At 48.7% G+C, this 13,284-nt stretch overlaps 1 protein-coding gene across 1 annotated transcript in view; it reads left to right on the top strand.

The window, feature by feature from the left end:
- mslnb (mesothelin b) overlaps window positions 1-13,284 on the top strand; it is an 82,929-nt gene that overhangs the window by 36,787 nt on the left and 32,858 nt on the right. The window contains exons 7-12 of the mRNA XM_052514216.1: window positions 4,423-4,522; window positions 4,596-4,620; window positions 4,986-5,098; window positions 9,031-9,300; window positions 9,662-9,736; window positions 11,601-11,836. Coding sequence (XP_052370176.1) covers window positions 4,423-4,522; window positions 4,596-4,620; window positions 4,986-5,098; window positions 9,031-9,300; window positions 9,662-9,736; window positions 11,601-11,836 — 819 coding nt within the window. The remainder of the gene's footprint in view (window positions 1-4,422; window positions 4,523-4,595; window positions 4,621-4,985; window positions 5,099-9,030; window positions 9,301-9,661; window positions 9,737-11,600; window positions 11,837-13,284) is intronic.

Raw genomic sequence — 13,284 nt, 5'->3', positions numbered from 1 at the left:
TAATAGTCCTCACCCTGATCCCCACATAACTGAGGGCAGCTCGGGACCGAGGGGCAGCTCGGGACAGAGGGGCAGCTCGGGACAGAGGGGCAGCTCGGGACAGAGGGGCAGCTCGGGACAGAGGGGCAGCTCATGACAGAGGGGCAGCTCGGGACAGAGGGGCAGCTCGGGACAGAGGGGCAGCCAGGACAGAGGGGCAGCCCGGGACAGAGGGGCAGCCCGGGACAGAGGAGCAGCCCGGGACCGAAGCAGCCCGGTACTGAGGGGAGCCCGGTACTGAGGGGAAGCCCGGTACTGAGAGGGAGCCCAGTACAGAGGGAAGCCTAGTACTGAAAGGAAGCTCAGTACTGAAAGGAAGCTCAGTACTGAGAGGAAGCTCAGTACTGAGAGGAAGCTCAGGCAGGTAGTAGGCTCCGGTAAATCCTGGTTGTCTGGCCGATCTAGAAGATCTAGGTTGACGGGCAGATCTGGAAGAGACTGGTTGTCGGGCAGATCTGGAAGAGACTGGTTGTCTGGCAGATCTGGAAGAGACTGGTTGTCTGGCAGATCTGGAAGAGACTGGTTGTCTGGCAGATCTGGAAGAGACTGGTTGTCTGGCAGATCTGGAAGAGACTGGTTGTCTGGCAGATCTGGAAGAGACTGGTTGTCTGGCAGATCTGGAAGAGACTGGTTGTCGGGCAGATCTGGAAGAGACTGGTTGTCGGGCAGATCTGGAAGAGACTGGTTGTCGGGCAGATCTGGAAGAGACTGGTTGTCTGGCAGATCTGTGTCAAGAGACTGGTTGTCTGGCAGATCTGGAAGAGACTGGTTGTCTGGCAGATCTGGAAGAGACTGGTTGTCTGGCGGCGCTGGGAGGACTGGCGGCACTGGCGGCGCTGGGCAGACTGGCGGCGCTGGGCAGACTGGGAGCACTGGCGGCGCTGGGCAGACTGGCGGCACTGGCGGCGCTGGGCAGACTGGCGGCACTGGCGGCGCTGGACAGACAGGAGACTCCGGCAGCGCAGGAGGGGAGAAAAGCACTGGCTGCGCTGAACAGGCGAGGCGCACTGGAGGCCTGGTGCGTGGTGCTGGAACTCGTGGTACTGGCGCGAGGACACGCACAGGAAGCATGGTGCGGGAGCTGCTACCGGAGGACTGGTGTGTAGAGGTGGCTCTGGATAGACCGGACCGTGCAGGCGCACTGGAGCTCTAGAGCACCGAGCCTGCCCAAGTTACCTGGCTCGATGCCCACTCTAGCCCGGCCAATAGGAAGGGCTGGTATGTGTCGCAGCTGGCTCTGCACCCGCACTGGAAACACCGTGCGCTCCATAGCATAACACGGTGCCTGCCCGGTCTCTCTAGCCCAACGGTGAGCACAGGGAGTATGCGCAGGTTTCCTACCTGGCATAACTATTCTCCCTTTTAGTCCCCCCAATATTTTTGGGGGTGACTTTCCGGTTTCCAACCGCGTCGCAGTGCTGCCTCCTCATACTCACGCCTCTCCACGCCTCTTATAATATCCCTGCGCCCAGGGTCCTTTTCCGTCTAATATCATCTCCCAAGACCAGAAGTCCTCATATTGCTGCTCCTCACAATTAACAGGAGAGTAGGCTCAGGTCTGACTCCTGACTCTGCCACTCTCTCTCTGCGCTTTCCCCCAGTTACCTACGGTTTTCGCTCTGTAAAGCCGTGCTCTCCTTTTCGATTCCATCCGTGTATAGCCCTCTTCGCATTGCTGTAGGGAATCCCAGGCGGGCTCCTGCACTCGCACTGGGTCGGACGCCCACCTGTCGATTTCTTCCCACGTCGTATAATCCCTGCTTCTGCCGTCCATATCGTCCTCCTTTAGCTCCTGCCAGTTCACACGCTGCTCGGTCTGTGAATCGTGGTGGGTGATTCTGTAATGATATTCGTCTGTTGTTTGAAGTAAGTCAGACCGAAATGCAGCGTGTAGGTTACTCATGACTTTTAATGAAGCTAATACGGTACATGAAATAACGGAAGAAGAAAACAAACGAATGAAACTCATACAGCCTATCTGGTGACTAACACTAAGACAGGTACAATCACCCACGAAATACAACACACTCAGGCTGCCTAAATACGGTTCCCAATCCGAGACAACGAGAATCAGCTGACTCAATTAGGAATCGCCTCAGGCAGCCAAGCCTAACTAGACACACCCCTAATAATACACACTCCCAATTAATACAAACCCCAATACGAAATACAACATATAAACCCATGTCACACCCTGGCCTACCCAAACATATAACAAAAACACAAGATACAATGACCAAGGCGTGACAAATATCACCTACCAGACCATGTTATAAAATCACCATGTTATAATATCACCTACCAGACCATATTATAATATCACCTACCAGACCATGTTATAATATCACCTACCAGACCATGTTATAATATCACCTGTCAGACACCTGAAACCCCACCTCTTCAAGGAATACCTTATAAGTAATCCTTCTCAACCCCCCTAAAATATTTAGATGCACTATTGTAAAGTGGCTGTTCCACTGGATGTCATAAGGTGTATGCACCAATTTGTAAGTCAGACCTGGATAAGAGCGTCTGCTAAATGACTTAAATGTAAATGTAAATGTAAAATCACCATGTTATAATATCACCTACCAGACCATGTTATAATATCACCTACCAGACCATGTTATAATACCACCATGTTATAACATCACCTACCAGACCATGTCATAATACCACCATGTTATAACATCACCTACCAGACCATGTTATAATATCACCTACCAGACCATGTTATAATATCACCTACCAGACCATGTTATAATATCACCTACCAGACCATGTTATAATATCACCTACCAGACCATGTTATAACATCACCTACCAGACCATGTTATAATATCACCATGTTATAATATCACCTACCAGACCATGTTATAATATCACCTACCAGACCATGTTATAACATCACCTACCAGACCATGTTATAATATCACCATGTTATAATATCACCTACCAGACCATGTTATAATATCACCTACCAGACCATGTTATAATATCACCTACCAGACCATGTTATAACATCACCTACCAGACCATGTTATAATATCACCTACCAGACCATGTTATAACATCACCTACCAGACCATGTTATAATATCACCTACCAGACCATGTTATAATATCACCTACCAGACCATGTTATAATATCACCTACCAGACCATGTTATAATATCACCTACCAGACCATGTTATAATATCACCTACCAGACCATGTTATAATATCACCTACCAGACCATGTTATAATATCACCTACCAGACCATGTTATAATATCACCTACCAGACCATGTTATAATATCACCTACCAGACCATGTTATAACATCACCTACCAGACCATGTTATAATATCACCTACCAGACCATGTTATAATATCACCATGTTATAATATCACCTACCAGACCATGTTATAATATCACCTACCAGACCATGTTATAACATCACCTACCAGACCATGTTATAATATCACCTACCAGACCATGTTATAATATCACCTACCAGACCATGTTATAATATCACCTACCAGACCATGTTATAATATCACCTACCAGACCATGTTATAATATCACCTACCAGACCATGTTATAATATCACCTACCAGACCATGTTATAATATCACCTACCAGACCATGTTATAACATCACCTACCAGACCATGTTATAATATCACCTACCAGACCATGTTATAATATCACCTACCAGACCATGTTATAATATCACCTACCAGACCATGTTATAACATCACCTACCAGATCACCATGTACCACCTACCAGACCATGTTATAATATCACCTACCAGACCATGTTATAACATCACCTACCAGACCATGTTATAATATCACCTACCAGACCATGTTATAACATCACCTTCCAGACCATGTTATATTATCCCATGTTATAATATCACCTACCAGACCATGTTATAACATCACCTGTTATAGACCATGTTATAATATCACCTACCAGACCATGTTATAATATCACCTACCAGACCATGTTATAATATCACCTACCAGACCATGTTATAATATCACCTACCAGACCATGTTATAATATCACCAGACCATGTTATAATATCACCTACCATGTTATAATATCCTTCCTTCCTTCCTTCCTTAATTCCTTCCTTCCTTCCTTCCTTCACCTTCCTTCCTCCTTCCTTCCTTCCTTCCTTCCTTCCTTCCTTCCTTCCCATCTTCCTTCTCTCTCTCTCTCTCTCTCTCTTCTCTCTCTCTCTCTCTCTCTCTCTCTCTCTCTCTCTCTTTCCCCTCCCCCTCTCTCTCTCTCTGACTCTCTCAACCTCTCCCTCTATCCATCCTCCTTGTTCTCTCCTTCCTCTCTCTCCCGCCATTCTTCTCCATCCCCTATTCTCTCTCTGTCTCCAGGGTGGAGCAGTTGAGTGATCATTTCTCAGAGATGGATCCGATCAGACAGAGGTGGATCTATATGCTCTTCATGTACCCATTCCTGTCCGGGAGAGAGCAGGTACAACTCCTTTATAACATGACATAACTACCAGTGACAGCTCATAACATGTTCATAACAGTTCTTTATGTAGCCCTTCCTCTCCGGGGAGAGAGCAGGTACAACTCAACACCTTTATAACATGACATCACTACCAGTGACAGCTCATAGCATGTCCATAACAGTTCTTTAGGTAGCCCTTCCTCTCAAACATAACCCAGGGGTGGACAGCATTACTCCTGAGGAACTACTGGGTGTGCAGGCTTTTGCTCCAGACCAACACAAACACACCTGGTCCAGCTGATTAGGAGAACCAGGTGTCCTGGACCAAGAGAAGGGCTGGAAAGGAAACGACCAACCCAGAAATGACCAACCCAGAAACGACCAACCCAGAAACCACCAACCCAGAAACCACCATCCCAGAAACCCTTTTGACATGACGTAACAGTGCCCCCAACAGCTCATAACTCTTCTCTGTGTGCAGGCTGTGTGAGGCCAGGGGAGAACAGTGAGGACTGGCTGATCAGGAACTTTGGCTCGTTTAAAGCCGTCGCTCGTATGAGGGACTTCACAGCCCTCAACATGGTCTTTAGTGGGGTGAGTTACACTACTGAGGAACCGTTGTCTCGGCTCACGATCTCTTGCTCTCTAGCTTTATTTCTTCTCCTCTATCCCCCTCTCCCTCGCTCTCTTTCTATCCTCCCTCTCTCTCTCTCTCTCTCCCTCTCTCTCTCTCTCTCTCTCTCTCTCTCTCCTCTCTCTCTCTCTCTCTCTCTCTCTCTCTATCCCCCTCTCCGTCTCTCTCTTTCTATCATCTCTCTCTATCCCCCTCTCCCTCTCTCTCTTTCTATCATCTCTCTCTATCCCCCTCTCCCTCTCTCTCTTTCTATAATCTCTCCCTATCCTCTCTCTCTCTCTCTCTCTCTCTCTCTCTCTCTCTCTCTCTCTCTCTCTCTCTATCCTCGCCAAAGCAAGTGAGGTAGATAATAAAAAGTGAAATAAACAATTAAAATTAACAGTAAACATTACATTACAAAAGACTAAAGACATTACAAATGTCATATTACGTATATATACAGTGTGGTAACGATGTACAAATGGTTAAAGAACACACGGGAAAATAAATAAGAATAAATATAGGTTGTATTTACAATGGTTTGTTCTTCACTGGTTGCCCTTTTCTCGTGGCAACAGGTCATAAATCTTGCTGCTGTGATGACACACTGGTATTTCACCCAGTAGATATGGGAGTTTATCAAAATCGGGTTTGTTTTAAAATTCTTTGTGGATCTGTGTAATCTGAGGGAAATATGTGCCTCTAATATGGTCATACATTGGGCAGGAGGTTAGGAAGTGCAGCTCAGTTTCCACCTCATGTTGTGGGCAGTGAGCACATAGCCTGTCTTCTCTTGAGAGCCATGTCTGCCTACGGCGGCCTTTCTCAATAGCAAGGCTATGCTCACTAAGTCTGTACATAGTCAAAGCTGTCCTTAAGTTTGGGTCAGTCACAGTGGTCAGGTATGCAGAATACCTGACCACTGTATGTACTCTCTGTTTAGGGCCAAATAGCATTCTAGTTTGCTCAGTTTTTTTGTTAATTTTTTCCAATGTGTCAAGTAATTATCTTTTCGTTTTCTCATGATTTGGTTGGGTCTAATTGTGTCTAATTGTCTAATTGTGTTGCTGTCCTGGGGCTCTCTATTTTCCTCTCTCTCTCTCTCTCTCTCTCTCTCTCTCTCTCTCTCTCTCTCTCTCTCTCTCTCTCTCTCTCTCTCTCTCTCTCTCTCACACACACTCTCTGTCTCTCTCTGTCTCTCTCTGTCTCTCTGACTCTCATTGAAACATACTGCTGGTCTCTCTCTGTCTCTCACTGAAACATACTGCTGGTCTCTCTCTGTCTCTCACTGAAACATACTGCTGGTCTCTCTCTGTCTCTCACTGAAACATACTGCTGGTCTCTCTCTGTCTCTCACTGAAACATACTGGTGGTCTCTCTCTGACTCTCATTGAAACATACTGCTGGTCTCTCTCTAACTCTCATTGAAACATACTGCTGGTCTCTCTCTGTCTCTCACTGAAACATACTGCTGGTCTCTCTCTGTTGCCCACTGAAACATACGGCTGGTCTCTCTCTGTCTCTCTCTGTAACATACTGCTGGTCTCTCTCTGTCTCTCTCTGTAACATACGGCTGGTCTCTCTCTCTCTCTGTAACATACTGCTGGTCTCTCTCTGTCTCTCACTGAAACATACTGCTGGTCTCTCTCTGTAACATACTGCTGGTCTCTCTCTGTTGCTCACTGAAACATACTGCTGGTCTCTCTCTCTGAAACATACTGCTGGTCTCTCTCTGTCTCTCACTGAAACATACTGCTGGTCTCTGTACTGTCTCTCTCTGTTGCACTGAAACATACTGCTGGTCTCTCTCTGTCTCTCACTGAAACATACTGCTGGTCTCTGTCTGTCTCTCACTGAAACATACTGCTGGTCTCTCTCTGTCTCTCACTGAAACATACTCTCTGGTCTGCTAAATGACTTAAATGTAAATGTAATGTAAATGTCTCTGTCTCTCACTGAAACATACTGGTGGTCTCTCTCTGTCTCTCACTAAAACATACTGGTGATCTCTCTCTGTCTCTCACTGAAACGTACTGCTGGCATCTCTCTGACTCTCATTGAAACATACTGCTGGTCTCTCTCTGTCTCTCTCTGTAACATACTGCTGGTCTCTCTCTGTCTCTCACTGAAACATACGGCTGGTCTCTCTCTGTCTCTCTGTCTCTCACTGAAACATACTGGTGGTCTCTCTCTGACTCTCATTGAAACATACTGCTGGTCTCTCTCTAACTCTCATTGAAACATACTGCTGGTCTCTCTCTGTCTCTCACTGCAACATACTGCTGGTCTCTCTCTGTTGCCCACTGAAACATACGGCTGGTCTCTCTCTGTCTCTCTCTGTAACATACTGCTGGTCTCTCTCTGTCTCTCACTGAAACATACGGCTGTTTGTAAGTCGCTCTGGATAAGAGCGTCTACTAAATGACTTAAATGTAAATGTAATGTAAATGTCTCTGTCTCTCTCTGTAACATACTGCTGGTCTCTCTCTGTCTCTCTCTCTCTCTGACTCTCATTGAAACATACTGCTGGTCTCTCTCTGTCTCTCTCTGTAACATACTGCTGGTCTCTCTCTGTCTCTCTCTGTAACATACTGCTGGTTTCTCTCTGTCTCTCTCTGTAACATACTGCTGGTCTCTCTCTGTCTCTCACTGAAACATACGGCTGTTTGTAAGTCCTCTGGATAAGAGCGTCTGCTAAATGACTTAAATGTAAATGTAATGTAAATGTCTCTGTCTCTCTCTGTAACATACTGCTGGTCTCTCTCTGTCTCTCTGACTCTCATTGAAACATACTGCTGGTCTCTCTCTGTCTCTCTCTGTAACATACTGCTGGTCTCTCTCTGTCTCTCTCTGTAACATACGGCTGGTTTCTCTCTGTCTCTCTCTGTAACATACTGCTGGTCTCTCTCTGTCTCTCACTGAAACATACGGCTGTTTGTAAGTCCCTCTGGATAAGAGCTCTGCTAAATGACTTAAATGTAAATGTAATGTAAATGTCTCTGTCTCTCTCTGAAACATACTGCTGGTCTCTCTCTGTCTCTCTCTGTAACATACTGCTGGTCTCTCTCTGTTGCTCACTGAAACATACTGCTGGTCTCTCTCTCTGAAACATACTGCTGGTCTCTCTCTCTGTAACATACTGCTGGTCTCTCTCTGTTGCTCACTGAAACATACTGCTGGTCTCTCTCTCTGAAACATACTGCTGGTCTCTCTCTGTTGCTCACTGAAACATACTGCTGGTCTCTCTCTCTGAAACATACTGCTGGTCTCTCTCTGTCTCTCTCTGTAACATACTGCTGGTCTCTCTCTGTTGCTCTCTGAAACATACTGCTGGTCTCTCTCTCTGAAACATACTGCTGGTCTCTCTCTCTGAAACATACTGCTGGTCTCTCTCTCTGTAACATACTGCTGGTCTCTCTCTGTTGCTCACTGAAACATACTGCTGGTCTCACTCTGTCTCTCTCTGAAACATACTGCTGGTCTCTCTCTCTGAAACATACTGCTGGTCTCTCTCTCTGAAACATACTGCTGGTGTCTCTCTCTGAAACATACTGCTGGTCTCTCTCTCTGAAACATACTGCTGGTCTCTGTCTCTGAAACATACTGCTGGTCTCTCTCTCTGAAACATACTGCTGGTCTCTCTCTCTGAAACATACTGCTGGTCTCTGTCTCTGAAACATACTGCTGGTCTCTCTCTCTGAAACATACTGCTGGTCTCTGTCTCTGAAACATACTGCTGGTCTCTCTCTCTGAAACATACTGCTGGTCTCTGTCTCTGAAACATACTGCTGGTCTCTCTCTCTGAAACATACTGCTGGTCTCTGTCTCTGAAACATACTGCTGGTCTCTGTCTCTGAAACATACTGCTGGTCTCTCTCTCTGAAACATACTGCTGGTCTCTGTCTCTCCATAGCTGGAGGTGCTACACCTGTTAACTCCGGAGCAGAAGGCAGAGTTGTTGTTGCATCCGGAGGTGGAGGGACTGGAGAATGGAACCCTGAGTATGGTGTTCCACACCCTGATGACAGAGGTCCACTCCCCCATGGAGAACTCTACCTGGACCACACCAGGGTACCCCAACCCCACCTACCCCCCCTCCTACACCCCAGCGTACCCACCCAGACCCACGTCGGACGACCAATACTCACCACGGCCCCCCTCACCCCAGGAGAGCCTTCGAGAGGTAGGCATTGTGTTCAAAATGGCACCTTATTCCCTACGTAGGCCTATAGGGCTCTGGTCAACAGTAGGGCACTATATAGGGAATAGGGTGCCATTGGCCATAGGGCCCTGGTCAAAAGTAGTGCACTATATAGGGAATAGGGTGCCATTGGCCATAGGGCCCTGGTCAAAAGTAGTCTACTATATAGGGAATAGGGTGCCATTGGCCATAGGGCCCTGGTCTAAAGTAGTGCACTACACAGGGAATAGGGTGCCATTAGAGATGCACTCCCAGAATAGAGCATTAATAAACCATCATCAAACAGAGGTGATATGTCAGTCGGCAGAGGAAATGATAACTGTCTGATTCTGTCCAATCCCAGGTGGTGAACGGGTTCATGGGCGTCTTCAGGCCTTTCGGAAGCTTGGTCAGGGAGTTTGTGTCGCTCACGCACAAAGTAAACACACACACACACATAAACACATACAGACACACACACACACACATAAACACATACACACACACACACACACACACACACACACACACACACACACACACACACACACACACACACACACACACACACACACACACACACACATACACACATACACACACACATAAACACATACAGACACACACACACACACACACACACACACACACACACACACACACACACACACACACACACACACACACACACACACACACACACACACACACACACAAACACACACACACACACACACACACACACACACACACACACACACACACACACACACACACACACACACACACACACACACACACACACACACACACACACACACACACACACACACACACACACACAGTCTACTACCACAGACGAGAGATGAGGCCTTGTCTTTACCATTCCTCACTGCCTTCTATTGGCCCTGTCTGTCTCTAACCCTGTCTGTCTCTAACCCTGTCTGTCTCTAACCCCGTCTGTCTCTAACCCCGTCTGTCTCTAACTCTGTCTCTCTCTAACCCTGTCTCTCTCTAACCCTGTCTTTCTCTCTAACCCCGTCTGTCTCTCTAACCCCGTCTCTCTCTAACCCCGTCTGTCTCTAACCCTGTCTGTCTCTCTAACCCCGTCTGTCTCTAACCCTGTCTCTCTCTAACCCCGTCTGTCTCTAACCCTGTCTGTCTCTCTCTAACCCCGTCTGTCTCTAACCCTGTCTCTCTCTAACCCTGTCTCTCTCTAACCCTGTCTGTCTCTAACCCCGTCTGTCTCTAACCCTGTCTCTCTCTAACCCCGTCTGTCTCTAACCCTGTCTGTCTCTAACCCCGTCTCTCTCTAACCCCGTCTGTCTCTCTAACCCTGTCTCTCTCTAACCCCGTCTGTCTCTCTAACCCTGTCTCTCTCTAACCCCGTCTGTCTCTAACCCTGTCTGTCTCTCTAACCCCGTCTGTCTCTAACCCTGTCTCTCTCTAACCCTGTCTGTCTCTAACCCTGTCTGTCTCTCTCTAAACCCGTCTGTCTCTAACCCTGTCTGTCTCTCTAACCCCGTCTCTCTCTAACCCCGTCTGTCTCTAACCCTGTCTGTCTCTCTAACCCCGTCTGTCTCTAACCCTGTCTGTCTCTCTAACCCCGTTTTCTTCCCCCTCCACAGATAAACCTGACTCTCTCTAACCCCGTCTGTCTCTAACCCTGTCTGTCTCTCTAACCCCGTTTTCTTCCCCCTCCACAGATAAACCTGTCTCTCTCTCTAACCCCGTCTGTCTTCCCCCTCCACAGATAAACCTGTCTCTCTCTAACCCTGTCTGTCTTCCCCCTCCACAGATAAACCTGTCTCTCAGCCCCTCCACAGATAAACCTGTCTCTCTTTCTAACCCCGTCTGTCTTCCCCCTCCACAGATAAACCTGTCTCTCAGCCCCTCCACAGATAAACCTGTCTCTCTCTCTAACCCCTTCTGTCTTCCCCCTCCACAGATAAACCTGTCTCTCTCTCTAACCCCGTCTGTCTTCCCCCTCCACAGATAAACCTGTCTCTCTCTCTAACCCCGTCTGTCTTCCCCCTCCACAGATAAACCTGTCTCTCTCTAACCCTGTCTGTCTTCCCCCTCCACAGATAAACCTGTCTCTCAGCCCCTCCACAGATAAACCTGTCTCTCTCTCCAACCCCGTCTGTCTTCCCCCTCCACAGATAAACCTGTCTCTCTCTCTAACCCCGTCTGTCTTCCCCCTCCACAGATAAACCTGTCTCTCTCTCTAACCCCATCTGTCTTCCCCCTCCACAGATAAACCTGTCTCTCTCTCTAACCCCGCCTGTCTTCCCCCTCCACAGAAGCCCCTGTCTGAGATCAGAAGCACCACTCTAACTCAGGTTGTGTTGAACTGGACTCTGGCCGAGCTGGCCGGGAACTACAGGTCCCAGGAAGACGAGCCAGAAGACTGGGCGGAAGACATATTGGACGTAGAGGACTGGTATGACCACGTAGTGGTGCCTGTTCTCCGCCGTGTCCTGCCCACCGACCAGACGCACATACCTGGCAGCCTCAAGGCCGTTTTCCACAAAGTGTTGTGAGTAAAATGTTCACTAAAGATACTGACAAATACAACACTAGAGACAGAAACATATGTAGTCTCAAACGTAGAGCCAAAAGACCCAGTATAATAGTAGGTACTAAATCTGGCTCTCATATCATCACGGCCACCTAATCATCCCCAGTTTACAATTGGCTCAATTGGTAACTATTCCCCAGGTTGGCTCATTCCCCCTCCTCTCCCCTGTAACTATTCCCCAGGTTGGCTCATTCAACCCCCCCTCCTCTCCCCTGTAACTATTCCCAAGGTTGGCTCACCCCCCTTCCTCTCCCCTGTAACTATTCCCCAGGTTGTCTAATCCCCCCTCCTCTCCCCTGTAACTATTCCCCAGGTTGTCTAATCCCCCCTCTCCCCTGTAACTATTCCCCAGGTTGGCTCATCCCCCCCTCCCCCTGTAACTATTCCCCAGGTTGGCTCATCCCTCCCCTCCTCTCCCCTGTAACTATTCCCCAGGTTGGCTCATCCCCCCCCCCTCCTCTCCCCTGTAACTATTCCCCAGGTTGGCTCATCCCCCTCCTCCCCCTTGTAACTATTCCCCAGGTTGGCTCACCCCCCGCCCCCTCTCCTCTCTCCCCTGTAACTATTCCCCAGGTTGGCTCATCCCCAACCCCCTCCTCTCCCCCTGTAACTATTCCCCAGGTTGGCTCATCCCCCCCCCAGGTCCTCTCCCCTGTAACTATTCCCCAGGTTGGCTCATCCCCCCTCCTCTCCCCTGTAACTATTCCCCAGGTTGGCTCATCCCCCCTCCTCCCCCTTGTAACTATTCCCCAGGTTGGCTCATCCCCCCCTCCTCTCCCCTCTATTCCCCAGGTTGGCCCCCCCCCCTCCCCCCCTGTAACTATTCCCCAGGTTGGCTCATCCCCCCCTCCTCTCCCCCCTGTAACTATTCCCCAGGTTGGCTCACCCCCTCCCTCTCCCTCCTCCCCCCCCCTCCTCTCCCCTGTAACTATTCCCCAGGTTGGCTCATCCCCCCTCCTCCCCCCTCCTCCCCCTCCTCTCCCCTGTAACTATTCCCCAGGTTGGCTCATCCCCCCCTCCTCCCCCCTCCTCTCCCCTGTAACTATTCCCCAGGTTGGCTCACCCCCCCCCCCTCCTCTCCCCTGTAACTATTCCCCAGGTTGGCTCATCCCCCCTACTCTCCCCTGTAACTATTCCCCAGGTTGGCTCATCCCCCCTCCTCTCCCCTGTAACTAACTATTCCCCAGGTTTGCTCATCCCCCCTCCTCTCCCCTGTAACTATTCCCCAGGTTGGCTCATCCCCCCCCTCCTCTCTCCATTGTAACTATTCCCCAGGTTGGCTCATCCCCCCCCTCCTCTCCCCTGTAACTATTCCCCAGGTTGTTGCTGTAAATGAGAATGTGTTCTAAGTCAATTTACCTGGTAAAATAAGGGTTAAATAAATAACATTTAAGAGGCAAATAGTC

Source organism: Oncorhynchus keta, unplaced genomic scaffold (assembly GCF_023373465.1).
Source record: "Oncorhynchus keta strain PuntledgeMale-10-30-2019 unplaced genomic scaffold, Oket_V2 Un_scaffold_15414_pilon_pilon, whole genome shotgun sequence".
Lineage (NCBI taxonomy): Eukaryota > Metazoa > Chordata > Actinopteri > Salmoniformes > Salmonidae > Oncorhynchus > Oncorhynchus keta.
Note: the sequence above shows the minus strand (reverse complement) of the source record. Positions and strands in the feature narration are given on the sequence as shown.